Below are 26,462 nucleotides of genomic sequence, written 5' to 3' on the forward strand. Positions count from 1 at the left end.
TAAGAGCTGTCCCGGATCAGCCATGACAGCCATGCTAAATCTCAAGGTGTCAATTAGCAATAGCTGCTGCTGACACATAAAATACCGGCTCTTACTTCACCGAGGCCAGGAACCTCGATGATACATACCTTCCATCCACGATAATTCCAGGTACCTTCTTACAGCCCATATCAACCAATCACTGATCGTGAGTCAGTGGAAAAACGAGGGAGATATGCACTACTTTAGTCCGTGGGTTCATTTATCAAGACCGGCATTTGTACTCTGCTCCGGCTGAGGGATGCGCTTAATTTAAGACAAGGCGCACACCTCATCATCAATTAAGTGCATCCTCTGCCAGTCTATGTGCCCAGAATGAATTATACACTAGCTCGTAGCTGACGTAGATTTCGGTCATCTTTTATGCCAGAAAAATTGGTGTAAATGAAGACATATGGCTCCGCCCACACCTCTTCACCTCAACTTTTCAGAAAGTGATGAGTGCGACATAGAGGCGCCATTTGTGCCTCTATGTCACAATTTTTGACTGTCAGTTTCTGGCACGGAGGGTAATAGTAAATGACCCCCAGTGGGTCTTACCACTAGTGTTTTTTCCATGGCATTTTTCCCCTATACAGAAGAACTGTAAAAAAATCTGAAAAACCGCCAAGAGCTCCAGCATGCGGCTTCCAGCCAGACCACACGCCAAGAAACGACGTCTCATCTTGGCGTCATGGGTGTAACTATAGCCATAGCACTTGCGGGGGGCTCAATCAGGTGCAAGGACATTGTACCGTTTGTGGGGAATACAATATGGCGGCTTCTTGCTGTAATATGGGTTTTCTGGGATATGGTGCTAATATACATACTGTTAATTACTGCCACTTTTGCTGTTGTTTTAATTTTCTTACACTAGGTGGTCGGGGCCCCATCTTATTTGGGGCCCTATGAAGGAGGCCTTATGCAGACAATGGTATACGTTTTGCGGTCTGCAAAAAACAGACCCACAAAACACAGATCCCGCTGTTTGCATCCCCTTCATTTTCTTTACCCCTCCTCAAAGCAGACAAGAATAGGACATGTTCTATCTCTTTAGTGGGCCTGCGGAACAGACAAACGTGGTGCCATGGAGGGAGGCGGAATCTGCGAGGATGCTGTGTGAACGGGGCCTTGGAGCAAAAAACAATGCTAAAAACGCTGGTGCAAAAAATATGACACAAAAGTTCTGAAAAATACTATACTGGTAGATTTATTTTGTAAAGGAGAAATGGCTGTTGCCCATAGCAACCAGTGAGATTCCACCTTTCATTTGCTGAAGGAGCTCTGAAAAATAAAAGGTTGCTATGGGCAACTAAGCCAGTTCTTCTTTACACCAGTTTTGATAAATCTGAAAGCCACCACCTGGATCATGCACCAAAGGTGGAACTCATGGCAGTGGACAATCGGAGGGGGCATTAAGTTGGCACACTGTAGCTGAGTGCCACTGTGACATCTACTGCCAGTGGGCACTGGGTCAATAAGAGCAGCCCCCTAGAAAACAGCGGTAACGGCGAGGACAATGGAGGAGGGCTCGGCTGACTGCACTGCCCTGGGAGGAGAGGCGGTGCTGGGCGGGATGGGGAGGCGGGCACGGCTGCAGCAGGGCCCAAGGAGGCCGAAGATTTGCCTGTAGACCAGGGGCTGCCGCTACGTAGTGGTGGGCATAGATGCCATGGCGCTGCGGGAGCTGAAGGTCTGCCTACTGGGGGTGAGTGTGAGGGGGACGGTGCCCATATGGAAATACATGCAAATACCCGGTACCCGCTCCCTGCCCCCCTTGTAAGACATTACATCACGTCCTACATACATGTCTGCACTGCCACCTGATACTGGTAGTGCCCCTTCTGCTGCCACCTGATACTGCTTGTGCCCCTCCTGCTGCCACCTGATACTGGTTGTGCCCCTCCTGCTGCCACCTGATACTGACTGTGCCCCTCCTGCTGCCACCTGATACTGACTGTGCCCCTCCTGCTGCCACCTGATACTGGCTGTTCCCCCTCTGCTGCCACCTGATACTGGCTGTGCCCCCTTTGCTGCCACCTGATACTGACAGTGCCCCTTCTGCTGCCACCTAATACTGGCTGTGCCCATTGTGCTACCATCTGATACTCTAAGGACATCCTTTGGTTGGCTTTTATACTGTGATCTATGAAAAGTGCCCACCTTTCCACATTGTGGCCCCTGAAGACCCCCTGATGTTGTATACTGTAGTGTTCCATACAGAAGACTTCTGCCGTAGGTTCTGTATAATTGGCACCTTGTGACTCCATATGGACGTTATTTACACAGATGACACTGCAGGTTGTCGGCTGACGTGTGTCAGGCTGTGTTCACATCTGCGTTGGAGTCTAGACCGTATTTTCCAGTGAAATGACGCACACCATGATGGAAACGCAAAAGACCCCATTATGGGTCGCTGCTATTTCCGTTATGTTACAGATCCGTCAGAGTTTGAGTTTCGGCTTTCTGCTCCTGTGACGGAACAGAGAAATCAAATTCCTAATGCAGATGTGAGTTACTATATATCTACTAATTATATGGTGTCGTACAGTGTGCTGGATAATTATACTGGACCCAAAATACTTTAAAGAGGACCTTTCATCAGAAAATACGACCTTATGGGGCTGCTCTCACGGAAGTCCGGACACTTTATTATTATTTTTTTTTTCAAATGGACCCCCCCTTTGGGCCGCTACGCTCTCCGTTAGTTTCGTTGCCTCATATGCAAATGAGGCGACAAAGTTATAGTAGGCGTTGTTCTCTAAGTTCTGGTGGGTGCGGTTATGCTCTCCCTGGCAGCGAGCACATCCAATCGCAGCGCCCCGCTCTTAGCCAGGGAGAAGGAGCTCAAGTTGTCGCGAGAACTTGAGCTTCTAGACATCCGGACCATGGGGACGGGGGCGGAGCTCCGGCGCAGAACTGCAGTGCACGGCGAAAGGCCGCCGGACTAAAAATACTGCATGTCCGACTTTTTAGTCTGGTGGCCTCTCACCGCGAACTGCCGTGCTGCGCCGGAGCTCCGCCCCCATCCCCATTATAGTCAATGGGGACGGAGCAGCGGCACGGCGAAATAGCGGCAGGATGGATCCGACAGGGTGAACAGCCTGTCGGATCCGTCCTGCCGCTAGTGTGGAAGTACCCTAAGCCAGTTCTACTTTACACCAGTTTGTTAAATGACCCCAAACATTTTTACCTACACTGAAAAGTATAATTGATTTCTAAAAAGCCGAAATGACAACCCCTCCTGTCCAGTGCTCGTAGGGTACAGTGTGTAAATATCATCCATCATTGACTTTTAATTCTCTGCCTTTTCTGCAGGATACAGGGGTTGGCAAATCAAGCATTGTGTGGCGGTTTGTAGAGGACAGCTTTGACCCTAACATTAATCCCACTATCGGGTAAGAGTTGGTTGAGAATGGATGACTGAGAGCTGATTGCTTTAAAGGGCATCTGTCAGCAGATTTGTACCTATGACACTGGCTGACCTGTTACATGTGCTCCTGGCAGCTGAAGGCATCTGTGTTGGTTCCATGTTTATATGTGCCGCATTACTGAGAAAAATGATGTTTTAATATATGCAAATGAGCCTCTAGGAGCAACGAGGGCGTTGCCATTACACCAAGAGGCTCTGCTCTCTCTGTAACTGCTACACCCTCTCCACTTTGATCGACAGGACCAGGCATAATTATGTTTTCACTGCCTGGCCCTGTCAATCAAAGTGCAGAGAGAGCACAGCCTCTAGGTGTAATGGCAACTCCCCCATTGCTCCTACTGTCTCATTTGCCTATATTCAAAAAAAAATCTCAGCAATGTGGGCACATATGACCATGGGACCAACACAGATGTCTTCAGCTGCCAAGTGCACATGTAACAGGTCAGCGAGTCTCACAGGTACATATCTGCTGACAGATGCCCTCTAACCACCTCCTTCTTCATTCATCCTCCTTCTCTGGCTTAGATCTCACACGAGCGCAGGTCACCACTGGGCCCGCGCACTGCTCTGCCTACTATGGGCAGAGGCACTGATACTAACAGCGCGCATGCATGGCCCCAGCGGTGACCGGCGCTCGCGTGAGATCTAAGCCAGAGGAGGATGAATAATGAGAGGAGGGCGGGCCAAAGGAATCCAAGGGGAGCGGTTATCTGGGCACATCAGAGAGGCGCCTGGGCACTTGCAGGCCCTAATTTGCATATCATTATAAAGTGAAAGAAACAATACAGGTATTATTTTTAGGGTGCATTCACACCAAGTCCCCGAACATACCGGAGGACATAACGGGAGAACGGAGCGGCGCCCAGGGATAATAGTAAGTGCAGTGAGATCCCTGGGCGCCGCTGTGCAGATCATGATACTTAGTTCACAATGTTTGGACCGATGAAAGGTCCTCTTTAAATTTAAAATTACTTATGTCACTATGGGGTTAAAAATGCTATTGTGTCCCCTGAGTTGTGCGCCAACAAGATTTATTGCAGACACATATTAAAAATCTACAATTAAAATGTGACATTTTTGGGAGGGTTTTTCCAATTTTAATGTAATTTTTAGGAGTATTCTGGTTGTAGTAAGTTATCCCCTATCCACAGCATAAGGGATAACTATTAGATCAGAGGGGGTCCTATTGTTGAGACGCCCATTGATCACAAAAATGGGGCCCCTGTACCCAGCAGGGCCCCCAAAATGACCGAATGGCAAGTCGGACATGCACACTGCTGTTCCATTCATCTCTATGGGAGTTCGGAAAATAGCCGAGCACTTTTCCCCGTTTTCGTGATCCTGTGGATAGGGTATAACTTGCTACAACAGAATACCCCTTTAGGCTGGGTTCACACCTGAGCGTTTTACAGCGCGTTCCTACGCGCTGTTAAACGCTCAACAAGGAGAAACCAATGCTTCTCTATGGGAATGGTTCTCACCTGGGCGTTTTACAGCGCGTACGATCGCGCTGTAAAACGCCCAACGCCCCAAGAAGTACAGGAGCTTCTTTGGGGCGTCTTGTCGCGCGTTCCCGTACATAGACTTTCGGGAATGCGCGACAATGGGCGTTCGCTTGTCTCTGTATGCGCGATTGCAAACACCGGTACAATCGCGCATACAGAGCGCTCCATCGCGAACGCTCAGGTGTGAACCCAGCGTAAAGGAAAAGTGGACGGGGTTCTTAAGAGGTTAAAGTAATAACCCACCAAAAATACTACTATAACTGGGACATTCATCAGAATATATTAACAGAGACAGTTGGGTTAAGAAATATATTTTTTCAAGGCAAAATAATATATTTTTATCCCATTCCCTCCAGAGCATCCTTCATGACCAAGACTGTGCAGTACCAGAATGAACTGCATAAGTTTCTTATATGGGACACTGCTGGGCAGGAGCGGGTAAGTACTGCACTGTAAAGCACTGTTCTCTGCAGTAACCAATCCATTCACAGTTAAAACGTCATTTCTATTTCCCATTTGCAGCCGGCATTGTAAACAGTGGGGGATGTCACTTGTGTATAAATCTCCAGCAACTAAACTTCACACATGAAATAATGAAATATAGCTTATAAACCAGAGAAAAACAAAATTGTGGATCTGTGTATGTGTATATATACACACAGTGGGATGCGAAAGTTTGGGCAACCTTGTTAATCGTCATGATTTTCCTGTATAAATCGTTGGTTGTTACAATAAAAAAAGTCAGTTAAATATATCATATAGGAGACACACACAGTGATATCTGAGAAGTGAAACGAAGTTTATTGGATTTACAGAAAGTGTGCTATAATTGTTTGAACAAAATTAGGCAGGTGCATAAATTTGGGCACTGTTGGCATTTTATTGATTCCAAAACCTTTAGAACTAATTATTGGAACTCAAATTGGCTTGGTAAGCTCAGCGACCCCTGACCTACATACACCGGTGAATCCAATTATGAGAGAGTATTTAAGGGGGTCAATTGTAAGTTTCCCTCCTTTTTTAATTTTCTCTGAAGAGCTACATGGGGGTCTCAAAACAACTCTCAAATGACCTGAAGACAAAGATTGTTCACCATCATGGTTTAGGGGAAGGATACAGAAAGCTGTCTCAGAGATTTCAGCCGTCTGTTTCCACAGTTAGGAACATATTGAGGAAATGGAAGACCACAGGCTCAGTTCAAGTTAAAGGGATTCTGTCACCTCCCCTCAGCCAAAAAACGATTTAAAAGCAGCCATGCAGCACAGCTTACCTGGATTAGGCTGTGCTCTTTTATCTTGAAATCCGTCCAGCAGTTAGTGCAAAAAACGACTTTGATCATATGTAAATGTGTCCTGAAGGTGCCCAGAGGGGCGTTTTTTTCTTCCTAGTGAGCCCAGTACCGCCCCTCTTTCAGTGCCCAGCCCGCCTTCCTTGTACTTTCTAACCGCCGCCCCCAGCCTGCCACAGCCTCTCCTCCCTCTCCTCCCCCTCCCTCACGCCGAACGAAGTCTCGCACAGGCGCAGTACCCACTGAGGGCTGCGCCTGTGCGATCAGCAGGAGACTGAGGGCGGCAGCTTCATCTTCGTCACTGGGCATGCGCCGAGCCCAGTGACGTCCGATGTTAGCGCTTTCCCTCAGTCAGCCTGGTAGGAAGCGCAGAGGATTGCCGATCGGCTGCTGCACCCTGCGCTTTCTCCAGTCTGCCTGCCTTTACTTAATATAATAATACCTAATTCGCCCCAACAAATACTTATTTCTTTCCTGAAGGGAGGGTGGGGAAAGAAATCGCTGGCCGTCTTCACTGTAGCAGGCAGACTGGAGAAAGCGCAGGGTGCAGCAGCCGATCGGCAATCCTCTGCGCTTCCTACCAGGCTGACTGAGGGAAAGCGCTAACATCGGACGTCACTGGGCTCGGCGCATGCCCAGTGACGAAGATGAAGCTGCCGCCCTCAGTCTCCTGCTGATCGCACAGGCGCAGCCCTCAGTGGGTACTGCGCCTGTGCGAGACTTCGTTCGGCGTGAGGGAGGGGGAGGAGAGGGAGGAGAGGCTGTGGCAGGCTGGGGGCGGCGGTTAGAAAGTACAAGGAAGGCGGGCTGGGCACTGAAAGAGGGGCGGTACTGGGCTCACTAGGAAGAAAAAAACGCCCCTCTGGGCACCTTCAGGACACATTTACATATCGATCAAAGTCGTTTTTTGCACTAACTGCTGGACGGATTTCAAGATAAAAGAGCACAGCCTAATCCAGGTAAGCTGTGCTGCATGGCTGCTTTTAAATAGTTTTTTGGCTGAGGGGAGGTGACAGAATCCCTTTAAGGCACGAAGTGGCAGACCAAGAAAAATCTCGGATAGACAGAGGCGACGAATGGTGAGAACAGTCAGAGTCAACCCACAGACCAGCACCAAAGACCTACAACTTCATCTTACTGCAGATGGAGTCACTGTGCATCGTTCTCTCTTTCAAATCTTTGTTTATTGATGCATGGCAAAGGTACAGGGTATACATTCCAGTTTGTACATACACAGCACAGCAATAGTAAATCTTATAGGCAGAATTACATCCCTGTTCAACAAAAGCCTGATTCCGTCGGACAGGCTATAAGCGTATCAGTTAAACAAAAACCAATAAAGTAAAAATAAACAATAAACTAGGTACAAGTCGTGGAACACATATGAAGGGCAAGACAGAATCGCTGCAGCTGGTTTGGCGAGTTGAATTCAGATGAGCGAATTCCCTAAAACTTGCAGTTGAGTTACCATATTATGAGATAACCATGTAAAGGAGCTAATTAGATGGAGCTGGTCTGGAGGTCATGGCAATCAGAGAGGGCTATACCATGCGTGGAGGGATAGAATGCAAGTTATCTTACCCATTGGAGCTACACCAGTCAAACCAAGGAGCCCATAGTTTAAGGTATTTATCATGGGTGAAGGTTTCCCAACTGGATAACTCTTCAAATCTACAAACCTCTCTCACTTCATCTATCCACTCCCCTCTAGACGGAGGGTCCGTCGATAGCCAATGTCGTGGAACAAGGATCTTGGCTGCGGCTATTAGGTGAGAGACTAATGAAATTTTGGAAAGAGGGTAGTCTTTAGTTGGCAGATTCAGTAGTACAATCTTGGGAGTCAAAGGAGTACTTATGGAGCATATATCCTGTATGTCCTTCGACACTATTTCCCAAAACGCTGCAATTTCCGAGCATGTCCACCACACATGGTAAGCCGTGCCCAGATCCCCGTTACATCTCCAGCAATATGGGGAGTAAGTGGGGTCCATTTTATGCAAAATAGCAGGAGTATGATACCAGTGGGCTATAAGTTTATAAGAGTTCTCTTGGATACGGACGCACCTAGAGAAGCCATGGGAATGGCTGAGAATGTCCCCTCTGTCCGCGTCTTCAAGAGGATCGCCCAAATCTTTTTCCCATTGAGTAATAAACGAGGGGGTAAATTCGGAGCTAGCCTCCAGAGTTTTGTTATATACAGACGTGGACAAAATTGTTGGTACCCTTTGGTCAATGAAAGAAAAAGTCACAATGGTCACAGAAATAACTTTAATCTGACAAAAGTAATAATAAATTAAAATTCTATAAATGTTAACCAATGAAAGTCAGACATTGTTTTTCAACCATGCTTCAACAGAATTATGTAAAAAAATAAACTCATGAAACAGGCATGGACAAAAATGATGGTACCCCTAACTTAATATTTTGTTGCGCAACCTTTTGAGGCAATCACTGCAATCAAACGCTTCCTGTAACTGTCAATGAGACATCTGCACCTCTCAGCAGGTATTTTGGCCCACTCCTCATGAGCAAACTGCTCCAGTTGTGTCCGGTTTGAAGGGTGCCTTTTCCAGACTGCATGTTTCAGCTCCTTCCAAAGATGCTCAATAGGATTGAGGTCAGGGCTCATAGAAGGCCACTTTAGAATAGTCCAATTTTTTCCTCTTAGCCATTCTTGGGTGTTTTTAGCGGTGTGTTTTGGGTCATTGTCCTGTTGCAAGACCCATGACCTGCGACTGAGACCAAGCTTTCTGACACTGGCTAGTACATTTCTCTCTAGAATTCCTTGATAGTCTTGAGATTTCATTGTACCCTGCACAGATTCAAGACACCCTGTGCCAGACGCAGCAAAGCAGCCCCAGAACATAACAGAGCCTCCTCCATGTTTCACAGTAGGGACAGTGTTCTTTTCTTGATATGCTTCATTTTTTCGTCTGTGAACATACAGCTGATGTGCCTTGGCAAAAACTTCGATTTTTGTCTCATCTGTCCACAGGACATTCTCCCAGAAGCTTTGTGGCTTGTCAACATGTAGTTTGGCATATTCCAGTCTTGCTTTTTTATGATTCGTTTTCAACAATGGTGTCCTCCTTGGTCGTCTCCCATGTAGTCCACTTTGGCTCAAACAACGACGGATGGTGCGATCTGACACTGATGTTCCTTGAGCATGAAGTTCACCTTGAATCTCTTTAGAAGTCTTTCTAGGCTCTTTTGTTACCATTCGGATTATCCGTCTCTTAGATTTGTCATCAATTTTCCTCCTGCGGCCACGTCCAGGGAGGTTGGCTACAGTCCCATGGATCTTAAACTTATGAATAATATGTGCAACTGTACTCACAGGAACATCTAGTTGCTTGGAGATGGTCTTATAGCCTTTACCTTTAACATGCTTGTCTATAATTTTCTTTCTGATCTCTTGAGACAGCTCTTTCCTTTGCTTCCTCTGGTCCATGTCGAGTGTGGTACACACCATATCACCAAACAACACAGTGATTACCTGGAGCCATATATATAGGCCCAATGGCTGATTACAAGGTTGTAGACACCTGTGATGCTAATTAGTGGACACACCTTGAATTAACATGTCCCTTTGGTCACATTATGTTCTGTGTTTTCTAGGGGTACCATCATTTTTGTCCATGCCTGTTTCATGAGTTTATTTTTTTACATAATTCTGTTGAAGCATGGTTGAAAAACAATGTCTGACTTTCATTGGTTAACATTTATAGAATTTTAATTTATTATTACTTTTGTCAGATTAAAGTTATTTCTGTGACCATTGTGACTTTTTCTTTCATTGACCAAAGGGTACCAACAATTTTGTCCACGTCTGTATTAGTGAAAGAACTTTCTTCACTGGCAATTTTGTTGTCAGAAGGACATCATACCAGGAGGGGATATATGCCGCGTGGGTCAAGTTCAGAAATTGCCTACAGAAAAAGCTGAAGTGGGCGTAGTGTAATGTGGACCAACTAACCAACCTGAGAGACTCCAGGAGATCCTTTTCACATGGTACACAGTTGTTAGTCAGTACATCCCCAACAGTGTGATTCTCCATCCTCGACCACATGCCGAATGTGTCGGAATATCCGTTAAGCAGGAAATATGGGAGGAGTTTAATCGGCATGTAGGGCGAAGGACAAGTCTGGAGACCTAAAAGATGTGACATCTTCTGCCAGGCTGATAAGACACCTTGGTAGAAGGGTGAGGAATTAGCCAAGACCCAGCGGTGTCGTTGTGTGGGTGAACTAGATGCCTTCTTGACCTTCCAAAGCCTAGCAATTTCCGAAGTGGTGAGAACTACTCTCGCAATTTGACAGCCTAATTTGTGATTATTAGGATTTAGTATTTCTGAATGTAACCGAAGGAAGGAGGATAAATAATAGTATCTAAAGTCTGGCAATCCGATTCCACCTTTATGTTTCTGGCGTATCAACGTATCATGAGCTAAACGAGGTTTAGTTTGTTTCCAGACGAAGGAGGAAAGAATTTTGCGCAGAGATGAGAAGAATTGTTCGGGGACATAAACTGGGAGTGTCTGTATAGTATAGAGCATTTTAGGAAGCACATAGGTCTTTATCATGTGTACCCTGCCTAACCAGGACATGAATGGGATACACAGGTCATCTAATTGTTTTTTAACCTCTATCAGTATCGGATTATAGTTAAGGTCACATAGCTGCGAAGGCTTAGAGGAGATCTTTATCCCCAAATAATTAATATGTAAAGGGGCCCATACAAAGGGGAAATTAGCGGCTAGGTTTGAGACAGTTTTGTGAGGGAGATTAATGGAGAGAGCAAGATTTATTTTAAAATTGGATATGGCCCCATAAGTCTCCAGTAAATTAGGCAAGGCAGGGAAAGCTGCCGCAGGCTCGGACAACAGGAGGAGCATGTCATCCGCAAATGCTGCCACTTTGTGTCACAGGACCCACCTGCAGCCCCTCAACCGCCTCCTCCTGACGTATTGCCTGGATCAGTGTCTCCAGACATAGGATGAAAAGGGAGGGGGATAGCGGGCAGCCTTGCCGCGTCCCATTAGTTATTGGGAATGAGGGGGATAGTATCCCGTTGACACGTACTCTGGCATGGGGGGAGGAGTACAGAGAGAGCACGGCAGAAATGAAGATCTGGGGAAAGCCGAACCTTGCAAGGGTAGCTTGCATAAAGCCCCAATCCACTCTGTCAAATCACTGTGCATCGTTCAACCATTCGGCGCACTTTACACAAGGAGATGCTGTATGCGAGAGGGATGCAGAGGAAGCCTTTTCTCCGCTTTAGCCGCTTGAGGTGGGCTAAAGCACATTTGGACAAGCCAGCTTCATTTTGAAATAAGGTGCTGTGGACTGATGAAACTAAAATTGAGTTATTTGGCCATAACAAGGGACGTTATGCATGGAGGAAAAAGAACACAGCATTCCAAGAAAAACACCTGCTACCTACAGTAAAATATGGTGGTGGTTCCATCATGCTGTGGGGCTGTGTGGCCAGTGCAGGGACTGGGAATCTTGTCAAAGTTGAGGGACGCATGGATTCCACTCAGTATCCGCAGATTCTGGAGACCAATGTCCAGGAATCAGTAACAAAGCTGAAGCTGCGCCGGGGCTGGATCTTTCAACAAGACAACGACCCTAAACACTGCTCAAAATCCACTAAGGCATTTATGCAGAGGAACAAGTACAACGTTCTGGAATGGCCATCTCAGTCCCCAGACCTGAATATAATTGGAAATCTGTGGTGTGACTTAAAGAGAGCTGTCCATGCTCGGAAGCCATCAAACCTGAATGAACTAAAGATGTTTTGTAAAGAGGAATGGTCCAAAATACCTTCAACCAGAATCCAGACTCTTATTGGAACCTACAGGAAGCATTTAGAGGCTGTAATTTCTGCAAAAGGAGGATCTACTAAATATTGATTTAATTTCTCTTTTGTGGTGCCCAAATGAATGCACCTGCCTAATTTTGTTTAAAGTATAACTGTCATCTTTTTTTTTTTTTTTTTTTTTTGGAGTATTGGATTGTGGTGATTAATATCTATCTTGGTGGCCCTATTTCAACTTTTCACTGTGTACTCAATTACCCCTTAATTCCACAGTTTTGTTCCCTGTACTGCCTACTTTTACCTCTGCTTAAAATCAGGTTTCTAGGCATGGTCCGTCTAGGTGTTGAAGGACGGAGGACGCAGAAGCACGCAGCCTGCAAGGTCAGATTACTGACAGCCAGGGACTATAAGTAAATGATTAAAGCCAGGTCCTCCCCAGCAGCTGATAACAGTGCCTGGGCTGTGTGCACTTCTCCCTGTCCATGCGCTTGGCAGACGCTCCCTCACTCAGCAGACCTGGAGAATGCAGAGTTGGTGCAGCGCAGACCAGGGAAGGGAGATCTGCCGTCTGCTCAGTGTATAAATGAAGGCAAGATGTGGTCAGAGGACCCCTTTGTGCTGCAGGAGATTAACCCTTTAGGGGGAGGGCTGTGGTTACTGACACTTTTGGGGGGCTATTGTTACTGGCTAGTGAGGGCAGGCGGGATTAGCCTCACGGTGAGGGCAGTGGCAGCCATCTTAACTGAATATTGAAATTGCAGTTTTATGCAGACTGGTTGCTAAGGGCTGAATCTTATTAAATATGGGGTAAGTCAGTCTAATAGTAACTGATTCTGGAATATCGTGTTATCAGTAACTACATAAATGAAAACTGAAATTAGGGTCTAAGTGTGACAGTTATCTTTTAACCAATTATAGCACACATTCTGTAAATCCAATAAACTTCATTTCACTTCTCAGATATCACTGTGTGTGTCTCCTTTATGATATATTTAACTGACATTTTTTATCGTAACAACCAACGATTTATACAGGAAAATCGTGACGATTAACAAGGTTGCCCAAACTTTCGCATCCCACTGTATACCATATTTTTCGCCCTATGAGATGCACCTATGTTTTAGACACCAAAAATGAGAAAAAAATATTTTTCATTAGACCTCAGCTCAGAACCCTAATCAGACAACCAATGAGGCCTCTAATGTTTATATAAGACCCCCATTCAGACCTCAGATCAGAGCCCCATGTTAGGCTACTTTCACATCTGTGTTTTCCCTTTTCACTATTAAGATCATAGGATCTCAATACCAGAGGAAAACTCATGGAATGCGGAGCAAAACAGATCTGGCATGAAACACAATGTAAGTCAATGGTGCCGGATCCGTTTTCTCGGACACAAAAGAAAACAGATTTGGCACCCATCAACAATGGTTTTAGTGCCAGATCCGTCGTGGGTATTTTAGAGATAATACAAACGGATCTGTTCATAACGGATGTAGCCGGTTGTATAATGCTAAAGGAAGCGTTTTTGCTGATCCATGACGGATCCAGCAAAAACGCAGACGTGAAAGTGGCCTTAATAAAACCTCCTGCTCTGGACCCGCCGTTACTGTGATCCAACTCCTGCTGTTCCTGCGCTATGACTCAACGCCCATGGCGTGAGGTAACAGAGTGCTCTGACATCCTCATGCTTTGCGCATGTCACAGCACAGCGTGCAGCAGACAAAGGCCAGGAAGCGCTGAGTACAGATCAAGCACTGGGAGCGCTACATTTACTGTTCCCAGGTCCTCCTGTACCAATTGGGCTACTTTCACACTAGCGGCAGCCTTCCCAGGCAGGCTGTTCCGGCGGGTGAACAGCCTGCCGGATCCATGCTGGAACTAGTGCACCCCCCGTAACAGCCTGCCGGAGAAGGTTGCCGCTAGTGTGAAAGTAGCCTAAGAGCTTTCATTATTATTATTCGCCCCTTAAGATGCACTGACATTTTCCTCCCTCTTTGTGGGGAAAAAAGTATGTCTTATAGGGCGAAAAATACGGTATATATGTCTGTAAAGGAATATGTCAGCGCTATATAGGTAAATAAAAATATATATACAGTATACATGATAGGGGCGAAAAATATGGTATATATGTCTGTAAAGGAATATGTCAGCGCTATATAGGTAAATAAAAATATATATACAGTATGCATGATTAATAACATACATATAAACGTGCAAGGTATACGCCTAAAAAAGTGTTATTTGATGAGAGATGCAGTCAGGTCCCTTAAAATTACAGCAGAGGGCTCAATAATATTATAATATACAGGGCGAGTGCTTCATAACCCTGTCCATCCTGATGTGAAGAGAGGGATAGTCAGAGCAGGTCCGTGGTTCCAGACGGCTGGGGTCGCCCTTATCAGGGTGAGGGCTCTAACTACAGTCACGCTAGGGATTTCATTTACACATAGTTGAGGAATGAGGGCAAGTGACTTGAATGTGAGAGATAGGAATGTATGCTGCAACTGAAATAGCAAAAGACCTCTGGGAGAGCAATTTGTGTAGGAGGACTCGCTAAAAGCAGTGCTACATGAATTTATATATACAGTCAAGTCATATTATTATGACACCCGGTAATATCCGGAGTAACCACAGTGTGCAGCACGGACAGCAGCCAGACGGGCTGGGGTGACACAGTAAGGTCCTGTTAGGTTGTCACAGGTCTCTGGAGCCATGCTGACTGCAGTGCATCCAGGCTCGGACTGGCCCACAGGGGTACAGGTAAATCCCTCGGTGGGCCCCCCTATGTTCATATAAAAACTTGTTAGATTATTTATTATATTTGAATGTATCTGTACGGTGGGCACCCAAATAAATTTTACTGGTGGGCCCTAGGCACCCCAGTCTGACACTCAGGGCCGGTGCTACCATAAGGCAGACCAAGCGGCCGCCTTAGGGCGCACCCTGGGGGAGGGCGGAAAAATGTGACATTGAGGGGGAGAAATGTGACATGGGGGTCTGATGGCTGGGGGATGATGTCTGACATGAAATTATGATCTGAGGTCTGATTAACATTGGGGGTCTGATTGGGGCTGTGAGCTGAGGTCTGATTGCTGGTCTGACCTGAGGTGTAATGGAAAATATTTTTTTCTTATTATCCTCCTCTGAAACCTAGGTGTGTCTTAGAGGGTAAAAAATATGGTCCTTAAACCAGCCATTGTCTGAAGCAGGGAGAAGATACCAGGACCACAGAGAGGAGAAGCGTGGGGGGGGGGCGCCAAAATGTAGCTTCGCTTGCGTTGGCAAAGATCCTTGCACCGACCCTGCTGACACTGAGTTTATCCCACAGCTGCTGGAGGGTGTGTGGGGGAAGATCCATAGAGCGAACACGACGATCGAGGTGGTACCACAGATACTCAATTGGGTTTAAGTCTGGGGAATTAGTGGGCCAGGATAGTACCTGGAAGTCTTGGTCATGTTCTTCCAACCAATGTCAGACATCCGTGTGACGTTGCATTGTCTTGCTGAAAGATCCCATCGACCCCAGGGAAGACAATCAGCATGTATGGGTGTATGTGATCTGCAAGGATGGACTCATACCCAAATTGGTTGAGAATGCCTCCACATGGATGAGTTAGCCCAGAGAATGCTCAAAAACATTCCCCTCGACCATAACACTGCCACCACCGGCTTGTGTTCTTCCAGCAATGGTGGCAAGGTGTTTGTTCTCTGATGTTTCTCACCTGACACACCTCATGCACCTTCAAAGCAGATATTCACCCCTCACATCAGTGGCACGTGGTGCTCCACAGTTTCCATGTCACGTATTCACAATGCTGCCATTTGTCCACTCGCCTAACATGTTGACCACAGCAGCAGGAGAACAGTTTACACACTGCACAGTTTCAGAAATACCACCACCCTTGGCCCGAAAGTCAATAATCATCCTATTTTGCAACTCTGATAAATTGCCCCTTTTACCCATGACAATGATAAGGTATATGTGTGCAGAGAGCCTATCACACACCTTATATACCCACCAAGCCAGCTCACCACACGTCACGTGTCGAAGGTAGGAAGTGGTCATAATAATGTGACTTAAAGAGGACCTTTCATTACGATAAAAAATCTAAACTAAGTATACAGACATGGAGAGCGGCGCCCAGGGATCTCCCTGCACTTACTATTATCCCTGGGCGCCGCTCAGTTCTCCCGGTATAGGCTCCGGTATCTAGTTCTCCGGTAGCCTGCTCTAGTTCTCCTGTGCGTCTCCTTCTCCCAGGCTGTAGCGCTGGCCAATCGCAGCGCTCAGCTCATAGCCTGAGAGTTTTTTTTCTCCCAGGCTATGAGCTGAGTGCCCAGAAGAACAAGGGCAGTCTCCTCCGACTATAACCGAGACCCCGAACATACCGGAGGACATAACGGGAGAACGGAGCGGCGCCCAGGGATAATAGTAAGTGCAGTGAGATCCCTGGGCGCCGCTGTACAGATCATGATACTTAGTTCACAATGTTTGGACCGATGAAAGGTCCTCTTTAAAGAGCATATTTTGACGACGACCTATGGGAATGCCGTGGAATTTCTATTATATGTTGTCTATCTATCTATCTGTCTATTATGTATCTATCTAATCTTGGACATAGCCTTGACATCCAGAATTAAAACCTCCATTCTACACTACCAACTGCACTAGTAGAATTGGAAAATGATGCAAGGCTTTAAAAGGGTTTTCCAAGATTTTATTTTTACTGATGACCTATTCTGAGGATAGGTCATTAGTATCTAATCAGTGGGGTCCGACACTCGGGACCCCCGCTAATCAGCTGTTTGAGGAGGCACCAGTGCTCCTGTGAGCGCTGCCACCTTCTCTCTGCTCACCTAGCACAGCGCTGTACATTGTTTAGCCGTTCTGCCAGGTATCGCACTTAGCCCCGATCACCTGAATGAGGTTGAGCTGCTCCTAGGCCACATGACCGATGAACATGTCCTTGGCCTAGGAAAAGCAGAGAGAAGGACGCAGTGCTCCCAGGAGCCCCACAGATCCAGAGGATAGGTGATCAGTAAACAAAAATCTCAGAAAACCCGTGAGTTGCATGAGGTTTGGGGCTGCAAAGACACAAACCTGGCTACTGGCAATGGTTGGTACTGTAATAACATTTGGTTTTAATAATCTATATAACTCTCTATATGGTTGCAAGGATTTTGGGTAGATTTGTGATTATTTGGTTTATTCTGTTTTTGGGTGCAGTTTCGAGCCTTAGCGCCAATGTACTACAGGGGATCAGCCGCAGCCATCATAGTATATGACATCACAAAAGAGGTAAGAAATCCTTGAGACTTGTACGGTGTTTCTGGTTGTTCAGCATTCAGGGTCACTGAAAATCTCTTGTCTGAGGGCTGACCTCAGGGGGAACAAGAATCCCACTGGATGAATTCCCTCTATCACTTATGTTTCCTTTGGGATAAGGGGCTCCAAATGTGTCTGGCAGCCACTTATCCCTAGGCTCTACTTCAATGACATGCATATCTGGCGATTTGGGTTGAATAATTGTAAATGGGTCATTTGGCTGACGGTTATGCTGTGCCTCGGGCATAGTGTAATCTCTCTCGACCATACAGCTGAGAGGGGCACACCATTCAGTGTGTAATGAGTGTATCACATATAGGTGGTCTTTGTTTGTGAGAGATCCTGTTTAAAGGGGTTCTCTAGGCTACAGCTATTGATGACCTATCCTCAAGATAGATCATCAGTATCGGATTGGTGAGGGTCCCATGCCTGTTACCCCCACTATCAGCTGTTTGGGGCTGCTGCAGTGCCTTAAACGAATAGAAATCTCTGTACACCGTGTAGTTTCTAGTGCCGACTTAGGGTACTTTCACACTAGCGGCAGGACGGATCCGACAGGCTGTTCACCCTGCCGCTCCGTCCCCATTGACTATAATGGGGACAGGGGGCAGAGCTCCGTCGCAGTGCGGCGAGAGGCCGTCGGACTAAACAGCCTGTTGGATCCGTCCTGCCGCTAGTGTGAAAGTATCCTAAGTCGGCACTAGAAACTACATGGTGTACAGAGCTTTCTATTCGTTTAAGGTACTGCAGCAGCCCCAAACAGCTGATAGTGGGGGTAACAGGCATGGGACCCTCACCAATCCGATACTGAGATCCGGAGAATCTCTCTATGGTGGGATTCAGACGGCTGTATTCAAAGTCGTCCATGTTGTGGCTGAAACCCACAAATGATTACAGTGGTCCCCTAAGATACAATGGCTTCAAGATACAATATTTTCTGGGACATCAGAATTTGAAACTAGACTCGACATACAATGCCTCAGACTGAGATGCAACCAATCAACATGGCCATTTCTCTGGTAAAACACCTTTATTGTCTAGTAGCATCTCTGCGGCACTATATGTGCTGTACTGCCCAGTGTCTGCTCCTTTCGACAGGTGAGCGGCCACTTCATTTTATTTTTCTGGTACACTGTGTACTATGCTAGCTCCCGTCCTCGCCATAGAAAATGGCTTACATTCTCCAGCATGTATTCCTGTCTGTTTTACGTAAGGGCTTGTTTTATCTGTCTTGGTTATCTGCTTATTTTTCTTAAAACATCACTTTTTCTTACTTTGGTTGACATTTTTGGGCTTTGAAACTAATTTCTGGTTTCCCATAGAGTTATGGACTCCAGTTACAATTGGTTTCCACTTGCAATGGTCGTCCTGTAACCAATGAATATGGTAACTTGAAGGACCACTGTATTAATATGCAGTCAGGGCCACATGTCCGTGCAGGAAACGGAGCTGTTGACCCCTACAAACACTTGTCTCCAATGGTTTCCTGGTCCATGTTCCATGAGAAATGGACCAAAGTAGTGCTTCTCCGAATTCCTCCACATATGGTTCTTGGTTCATGTGGAAAAATGAAGGTGTGAAGCTGTGTGAATCCGGCCTAAAATGTAGTTGTCACCGCCATTGTACCATCATTATGGATTTGCAATTTTTCATTTTACCTTTTGCCCAAAAAATAATAATCTGCCCAATATAACTGTATCTTTTCCAGGAGACTTTCTCAACATTAAAAAACTGGGTGAAAGAACTACGTCAGCACGGACCCCCTAACATAGTGGTGGCAATAACTGGAAACAAGTGTGACCTGAATGATGCCAGGTAACTGAGTGAGGAATACAGGACAGAGTAATGGAAGTAATAATCTGTTAGATCAGTGCGAACCTTTTCTGCGCTAGAGAAGTGACGGCTGATATATTACCTAGCTGAATGCTTGATTGGCTGATAGCTATTCCTCCCGCCTCCCTCATACAAGCATGCATGTGTAAGGGCTTGTTCACACGACCGTTGGTGGCCCGTGCCTGTGCTATGAACCGCAAATTGATTGGGTCCGCGATCCCTCCGTTCCGCAAAAATATACAGCATGTTCTATCTTTTTGCGGTGCGGAGGCACGGAACGGAACCCCAGAAAGCACTCCGTAGTGCTTCCGTAGTGTTCCGCTCCGTGCTTCCATTACGCATCTCCGGATTTGCGGACCCATTGAAATAAATGGGTCTGCATCCGTGATGCGGAATGACAACGGAACAGTGCCTGTGTATTGCAGATCCGCAAATGCGGTCCGCAATACGGGAACGGGACACCAACGGTCGTGTGAACAAGCCCTAAGGGGGAGCTTTTCTAGTTTTAAAGGGGTTGTTCGGTTTCAGAGCTGAACCCGGACATAACCCCTTCTTCACTCATTCGGCATCAATGAGTGGCGCATTGAAGCATTTCATGCACAGATGCTCCCCCTTGCCCTGCGCTGCAATGCATATGGCAAGGGCTATTTTGTTCACATCGTCACACTGCTAGGCAGAGTCTTCTTCCTAGCAGTGGTCACAGTGATGTCACCGGCACTAATGAGCGGTCTATAGCGATGCCCTGGCCTGTTTTACAGGCTAGGGCAGAGCTAAAGTCTGCCCGTTGGTGCCGGTGACGTCACTGGGATCACTGCTAGGCGGAAGCCTCTGCCTAGCATACCCATGAAAATCCAGGAAAGTCACCGGAGGCAAAGAAAAAGCCCTTGGCCTGCGCGATGCAGCACATCATGCCGAATGAGTGAAGAAGGGGTTATGTCTGGGTTCAGCTGTGAACCCAGACAACCCTTTTAAATAACTGATCTCAAACACAGTGATGTCTATGTCCATCTGTCTGTATCCAGTACCACAGCACAGCTCCATTCAAATTAAGGGTACATTCACGCGATTTGCAGTCTGCAAATTGCAGAACTGCAAGACACGAATGCAGTCCGTGTGCATCCCACACTTTCTACTGGCCTCAATTAAAAAATGCCTATTCTTGTCCGCAAAATAGACAAGAATAGGACATGTCATATCATTTGCGGCTCAGCGGTACGGATGACATCGATATGCTGTCCGTATTTTTTGCGGTCCTGTAGAAATTAATGTGTCCGCATGCAGGGGTGCACCACCAAAGAGGCCAGGTGAGGCAATCGCCTCAGGCAGCACAAGGTAGGGGCAAAAGGGGGGCAGCGGAAAGGCCATGGGCAATGAGCGCTTTCATTGTGGCAAAGGGATTAGGTTAAGAAATTGGCATGGCCATTTCAGTTTTCGCCTCAGGCAGTAGAAAGGCTAGGTGCACCCCTGTCCGCAAGCAATCCGCGAAAAATGCGGATCGGGTGTGGACCGTGAATACACCCTAAACAACATGGAGAGTAAACCATGGCAGCGACCAAATGTATTTTTCAATTTTTTTTTTTTTTTTTTTTTTAGAGAAGTGCTGGAAAAAGATGCCAAGGATTACGCTGACTCCATTAATGCTGTGTTTGTGGAGACAAGTGCCAAGAATGCCATCAACATCAATGAGCTCTTCTTAGAAATTAGTAAGTAGCTAAGTGACTAGGGCTCTCAGGGTAGTTGTGAATATTCCTCTACATAGTGGGGCTATGCTGGGAATCGTCTTACCCGTATTTTCAGAGGTGGGCGTTCCCTGTAAAGCATGCCCTCTCTGTGCTTTAGCCTGTGTGCCCATGTCTCCTCCCCATCTGTCATTTTGACGATGCATGCTATGAATTCTGGGAGGAAATTCAGCTCACAGGTCTAATCTGCAATATAAATCATGATGCCAACCTGCTCTGACCACAGCTGTTTTTAAAGAGCTCATAAGTTGATTACAGAAAATCAGAGGAGTAATATACGATTGCAGGATTATATCATTTATTAGCAGTAACCGACAACAGCAGTTAAAAGGTTAATTAGTTTCTAAAAATATTTTTCAAAAATTAAAGGAGCTGTAAAACTAAATATAATTTGGCATGTGACCACTGATTGGCTGCAGTGGTCATGTCCCAGCCAGTTGTAAATAAAGAAAGGGGGGACTGCTGGAGTGTCTACACTGGATCGGAGGTGGATTGTGGAGTTGGGTAGTGTTATTTATCTTATTTTATTTTATAGCGTTTCCAGTTTTTTTTTGTTTTTTATTAATTAAAAGTTTTGTGGGCACTTATCCTTTTTAAGTGTGCTTCTAACCACAACTTCTACGTTTTCCCTTTAAGTGCTAGGATAAGGTGTGTTAATCAACAACTATCTACTACTAATGTCCTTTGGGACTTTTAAACACCTATTATTCCTGCACCTACCAATTGCCTAAGACTTAACTTTTAATACTTATTGAATAAAACTTTTGGTAATGCGCCGACATACATTTGTGTTTTAAAATTTCCAGTATCACTGGCCTTTATTTGTCACTTATGACGTTTTGTCAGTAGTCTTAACTGACTTCATATAACTAGACACACTGTTGCCATAACAGGCTGCGCGCCTGCCTGTATTTGTTAGCGGCACTGTATCTAGTGTTCATTTGTATACATGGGCTCCAGTGATTGCTGCTTTAAAATTAGAGCCTCACGCTGCCCCCCCAGTTAAGACTACTGACAAAACGTCATAAGTGACAAATAAAGGCCAGTGATACTGGAAATTTTAAAACACAAATGTATGTCGGCGCATTACCAAAAGTTTTATTCAATAAGTATTAAAAGTTAAGTCTTAGGCAATTGGTAGGTGCAGGAATAATAGGTGTTAAAAAGTCCCAAAGGACATTAGTAGTAGATGCTTCTAACCACCACTACGTAATGGCCTATTTCAAGGGTTTTTCTGAGAGTAAAATATTGATGAACTATCCTCAGAAGAAGAAGCCGCCATGTTCTGGTGAGCCCCACAACCTCCTAATCCACTGAGGTCAGGATCATAGGTAACATGGCCTGTGTGCAGCTCAGTCCCAATCAAGTGAATGAGCCTGGGCTGCAATACCAAGAACAGCCACTATACAGTGTACAGCGCTGTGATTGGTATTCTGTGGAGAGTCTGCAGCACTTGTCCCAGTGCTGCATCCCATTCAAACAGCTGATTGTGGGGGTGCTGGTAGTCTGATCCTCACCAATCTGATATTGTTTGTACTCCGAGAAAACCCCTTTAATAAAAGGGAAGTGGATAGGAACTGATGATTTTCGATCTATTAGAGTCAAAGTAGTTGCCAACCTTGACAGTGAAGATGTTGGAAAACTACGACTCTGCTGTCAGGGCATGATTGGAGTTGTAGTTTCTCCAAAGCTGAAGAACCACAGGTTGGGGAGCACTTTCATAGCACTTACTCACTGCAGCTCTCCTGGAATGAAGAAATCGGATGCGGTGCAGCAGTAATGAACCTTTTGTTTTACCCTTTTAGGTAGACGGATACCCTCCAGTAATGCCAATGCTGGTGCCGGGAAGGGATTCAAGCTTCGAAGACAATCATCAGAGGCTGATCACAGGTGCTGTTGACCAGACGCATATGGAGCGGTAGACACTATATGGCACCCAAGCCTCCACCGAACTGATCACCACTATGCACACAGTGTGTACGCTTCCTCCGCTACAAGCTTTGCACAGACTCTATCTACTTTAAAGGGAAAATGTTGTGTGTACACCGTCCATATTATTTTTTGCTAGGTGCATTAACAGAATCTATGTTCTCACCCTCTTCCCCTACTTTGCAGTATAACGCATAGTTTTCACGTATGTCCTCTAGGAGGACATTGATCGCCAACAGAATAGGAGCCAATTGCCGTCCGGTAGTTGATCTGAATCTCATAAGCCAATTTTTTCTGGAAATCATCATTGATTTTCCTTGTAACTGGTTTTTACAGAGGGACCTTGTAGACCCTTTAAGTTCCCCGTATCCTCTGTACCATTATCGTTACACCCCTGATAATGAAACTTTTGTAGCTTTCAAGATCACTCGTTGCTGTAGGTGAATGGAAACATTCCCTGAGGCAAAATCTGCATGTCTTAAATCCGGATTCTGCCATGGATTTTTCCTTTTGCTTTGCAAGAGCTACAAAGCTGCAATATATAAGACATGCTCTGGATTCGGAAGTCTGCAGCATGCCCTAAAATCCGTGCAGGCATCTCCCACTGCATGTGAATATGGTTCTGTGAACCCTGTTCACTTGCAATGTAAGATACAACTAAGACTACTTTCACACTAGCATTTTTAATTCCGCTATTGAGATCCGTCATAGGATCTTAATAGCAAAAGAAAACGCTTCAGTTTTGTCCCCATTCATGTCAAGTCAATGGGGACAGAACTGAACGAAACGGAATGCGCTTGGTTGCATCCCCATCGTGGACAGAGTAACGCTGAAAGCAGCGTTTTTCTGTCTGGCGAATGTGGTGCGGAACAAGACGGATCCGTCCTGACACACAATGTAAGTCAATGGGGACGGATCTGTTTTCTCTGACACAATAGAAAACGGATCCAGCTCCTATTGACTTTCAATGGAGTTCATGACGGATCCGTCATGGCTATATAAGACTTAATACAACCGGATCCATTCATAACGGATGCAGGCGGTTGTATTATTGTAACAGAAGTGTTTTTGCAGATCCATGACGGATCCGCAAAAAACGCTAGTGTGAAAGTAGCCTTACTCTGCAGCATCTGAACATGTCTTCTAACAAGCCACAGGCTTGTGAACTAGTACACCATGATTATGGCTCTGATCACACTAGCAGCACACTTATGTAACAGATCAAAATGGAAAGCATTTCCAGTAGATAATCTTAGTGTAGAAGGATGTTTAGTTACCACCTAAACTATTACTCCTATTTTGGGATTAAAGGCTATGGACACCTTTGGGACAGTTTTTTTTTCATTCTGGCATTCTACTCATATTGGGCAAAAAAAAAAAATCCCAATTAGTCTTTATTAACATTTATATCCATTTTCCTAGTATGGCCTTTGGCTTCTAAGTAATTGCAGGTTAGCAAGCTTTCTGTTTGTCCCATCAGGGAAATGATCAGATGGCTCATGTGAAGCCTTTATTTCTGAACTCCTGACAGCTCATAATCACTTACTATAGCTCAATTCTTATTACACTGATAAGAATATGACTTAAATAAGTGTTCATGAGCTGTCAGGAGTTCAGAGATAAGAGCTTCACATGAGCCATCAGATCAGTTCCTTGACTAAAGACAAAGCCTGCTACTCTGCAGTTACTCAGAAGGAATAATGGGAAAATAGCTAAAAAAAAATGTAATAAAGTTTAACTGGAAAAAAAAAAAAAGTTTTAGCCCAAAGTAAGTAGAATGCAAGAATAAGAAAATTGCCTCCAAAGGTGTCCTTAGCTATTCAGCTGTACTAGTGTTAAAGGGATTGTTCGCTTTTTTTTTATATTGATGATCTATCCTGACCTATCTTTGACAGCAATGAGGTAAACATTGAGACGAACACAGGGCTCGTATAATCGACAGATGATTGGCGTGGGTGTCAGCTGCCCGCTGATCTGATATTGATGACCTATCTTATAGGTATATATAACAAAAGCAGACATCCCCTTTAACTGTTTTACTTTATATATTTTTTAATTAAAACGTTAAGGGGTCTGACAACCATTTTTTGTTAGAAGGCTCCCCCAACAATAATCTGATCACAGGGTGTCCAGCTACAGGATTACCAGTGATCAGCTGTAAGCTACAGAGGAATCTACAGGTATTCTGTTTCCCTGCAGTGCCACAACAGGTGAAATGAAGAATTACATCGTTTCCACTGAAATCCATGTGCTGTATGTATAATGCATGGATATGCCAGGTCCTTCAGAGAGAAACGCTTCTTGTAGCTGCTCTGAGTCATGGACAATAGACGTCGGACCTGAATCGGAGACCGCTCCCTTTCCCAAATTCGCCATTTGAAAGTTGTTACCAAACCTGACAATCCCTTAACTTATTTTTATAGGAAAAATATTTAATCACCAGTAAAATGTACGTTCTTCAGTTTCCTGAGTGATAACCTATATGGAGTACCATTCCAGCTCTCCTGGAGGCTGATATATTTTTCCCCAGCATTTGAAGGAATGGAAATAGTTAAAACTGACCATACGCATGAGTTAGCTGTTGGACGGATTTATCATCATCAACAAGCATGCTCTGCTCGACTGACCCTGTTTATTTCAGAAACCTCTGACAGCAGCTTATCTTATTTGGGAGCAAAAAATTAGGCATGTTCAAATTCCAGACATCTGCAGCCATTGGATGTCGGAAGGCCCCCATACACATTAGATCGCCAGCCGATCACGTTGACATTGGCCAACTTTTATTCAAAGTGGTTGTCTCACTTATAACACAAGGCACTTACTAATGTATTGGGATCGTCCATATTGCCTCTTTTGATGGCTTAAATCATTTTTCCATCCCATTATACACTGCTTGTTTCCATGGTTACGGTTACAGCCACCCTGCACTCCAGCAGCGGTGGTCGTGCTGGCATACTGTAAGAAAAGGCGCTGGCCTCTGCGGTGGCCAGGACCATGAAAGTGCACATAGGTCGGAGCTTTCTCTATAGTGTGCAAGCACGACCACCACTGGATTACATGGCGGTCGTAACCACTGGAAACAAACAGTGAATTCATGCAAATAAAATAATGACTATCTTTTAAAAATGTTAAAGGTCAAATGCTCCAATTTCCCGTACACTATATTTAAGGAAGAATGTGTGCCGCTTATAACTTTGCTTTGAATCCAATGGAGTAGTCAGAGGGTATAAGCGGTTTGGCCAATTCTGCTGAATTTTGCACATTGCATTAATCTAGACACTGAGTGCAGTTAGTGAGACCCACATAGGTGACAGCCGGCCTGTTCTCTCCGTGTGGATGCCACAAACACCGGAAAATAACACTTGTTTTAGCTGATATTTTGCATTTTCTCAGATCTCCTTGTCATTTCCAGCCAGTCGGTAGGTACTGAGCCTTGCTGTGTAAATGCCAGGGAAATCAATAATTGTCATTGTACCCTTAGTAATGTTTAACACGATGGTTATTTGCACAAGACGCGTGATAGTTACTATAGCAGTCATAGACCAGATGGGCACTGCAGTTACACAGA

At 45.4% G+C, this 26,462-nt stretch overlaps 1 protein-coding gene across 1 annotated transcript; it reads left to right on the forward strand.

The window, feature by feature from the left end:
- Positions 1-1,595: 1,595 nt before the first annotated feature.
- On the forward strand, positions 1,596-23,676 carry RAB22A (RAB22A, member RAS oncogene family). Its single transcript, XM_044298047.1, has 7 exons — positions 1,596-1,726; positions 3,337-3,416; positions 5,313-5,394; positions 17,295-17,366; positions 19,102-19,208; positions 20,820-20,929; positions 22,771-23,676. Exons 1-7 carry the CDS (start codon positions 1,691-1,693, stop codon positions 22,863-22,865), a joined length of 582 nt encoding a protein of 193 aa, XP_044153982.1. The 5' UTR covers positions 1,596-1,690; the 3' UTR covers positions 22,866-23,676.
- The last annotated feature ends 2,786 nt before the right edge of the window (positions 23,677-26,462 follow it).

Source organism: Bufo gargarizans, chromosome 6, assembly GCF_014858855.1.
Source record: "Bufo gargarizans isolate SCDJY-AF-19 chromosome 6, ASM1485885v1, whole genome shotgun sequence".
NCBI classification, from domain to species: domain Eukaryota; kingdom Metazoa; phylum Chordata; class Amphibia; order Anura; family Bufonidae; genus Bufo; species Bufo gargarizans.

What these genes read in the sequence shown, in the direction of transcription:
- RAB22A (XM_044298047.1), top strand. Translation starts at nt 1,691, where the DNA reads ATGGCGCTGCGGGAGCTGAAGGTCTGCCTACTGGGG. An exon ending in AACATTAATCCCACTATCGG is followed by an intron (nt 3,417 to 5,312) that starts GTAAGAGTTGGT and finishes CATTCCCTCCAG; the next exon opens with AGCATCCTTCATGACCAAGA. An exon ending in TATATGACATCACAAAAGAG is followed by an intron (nt 17,367 to 19,101) that starts GTAAGAAATCCT and finishes TATCTTTTCCAG; the next exon opens with GAGACTTTCTCAACATTAAA.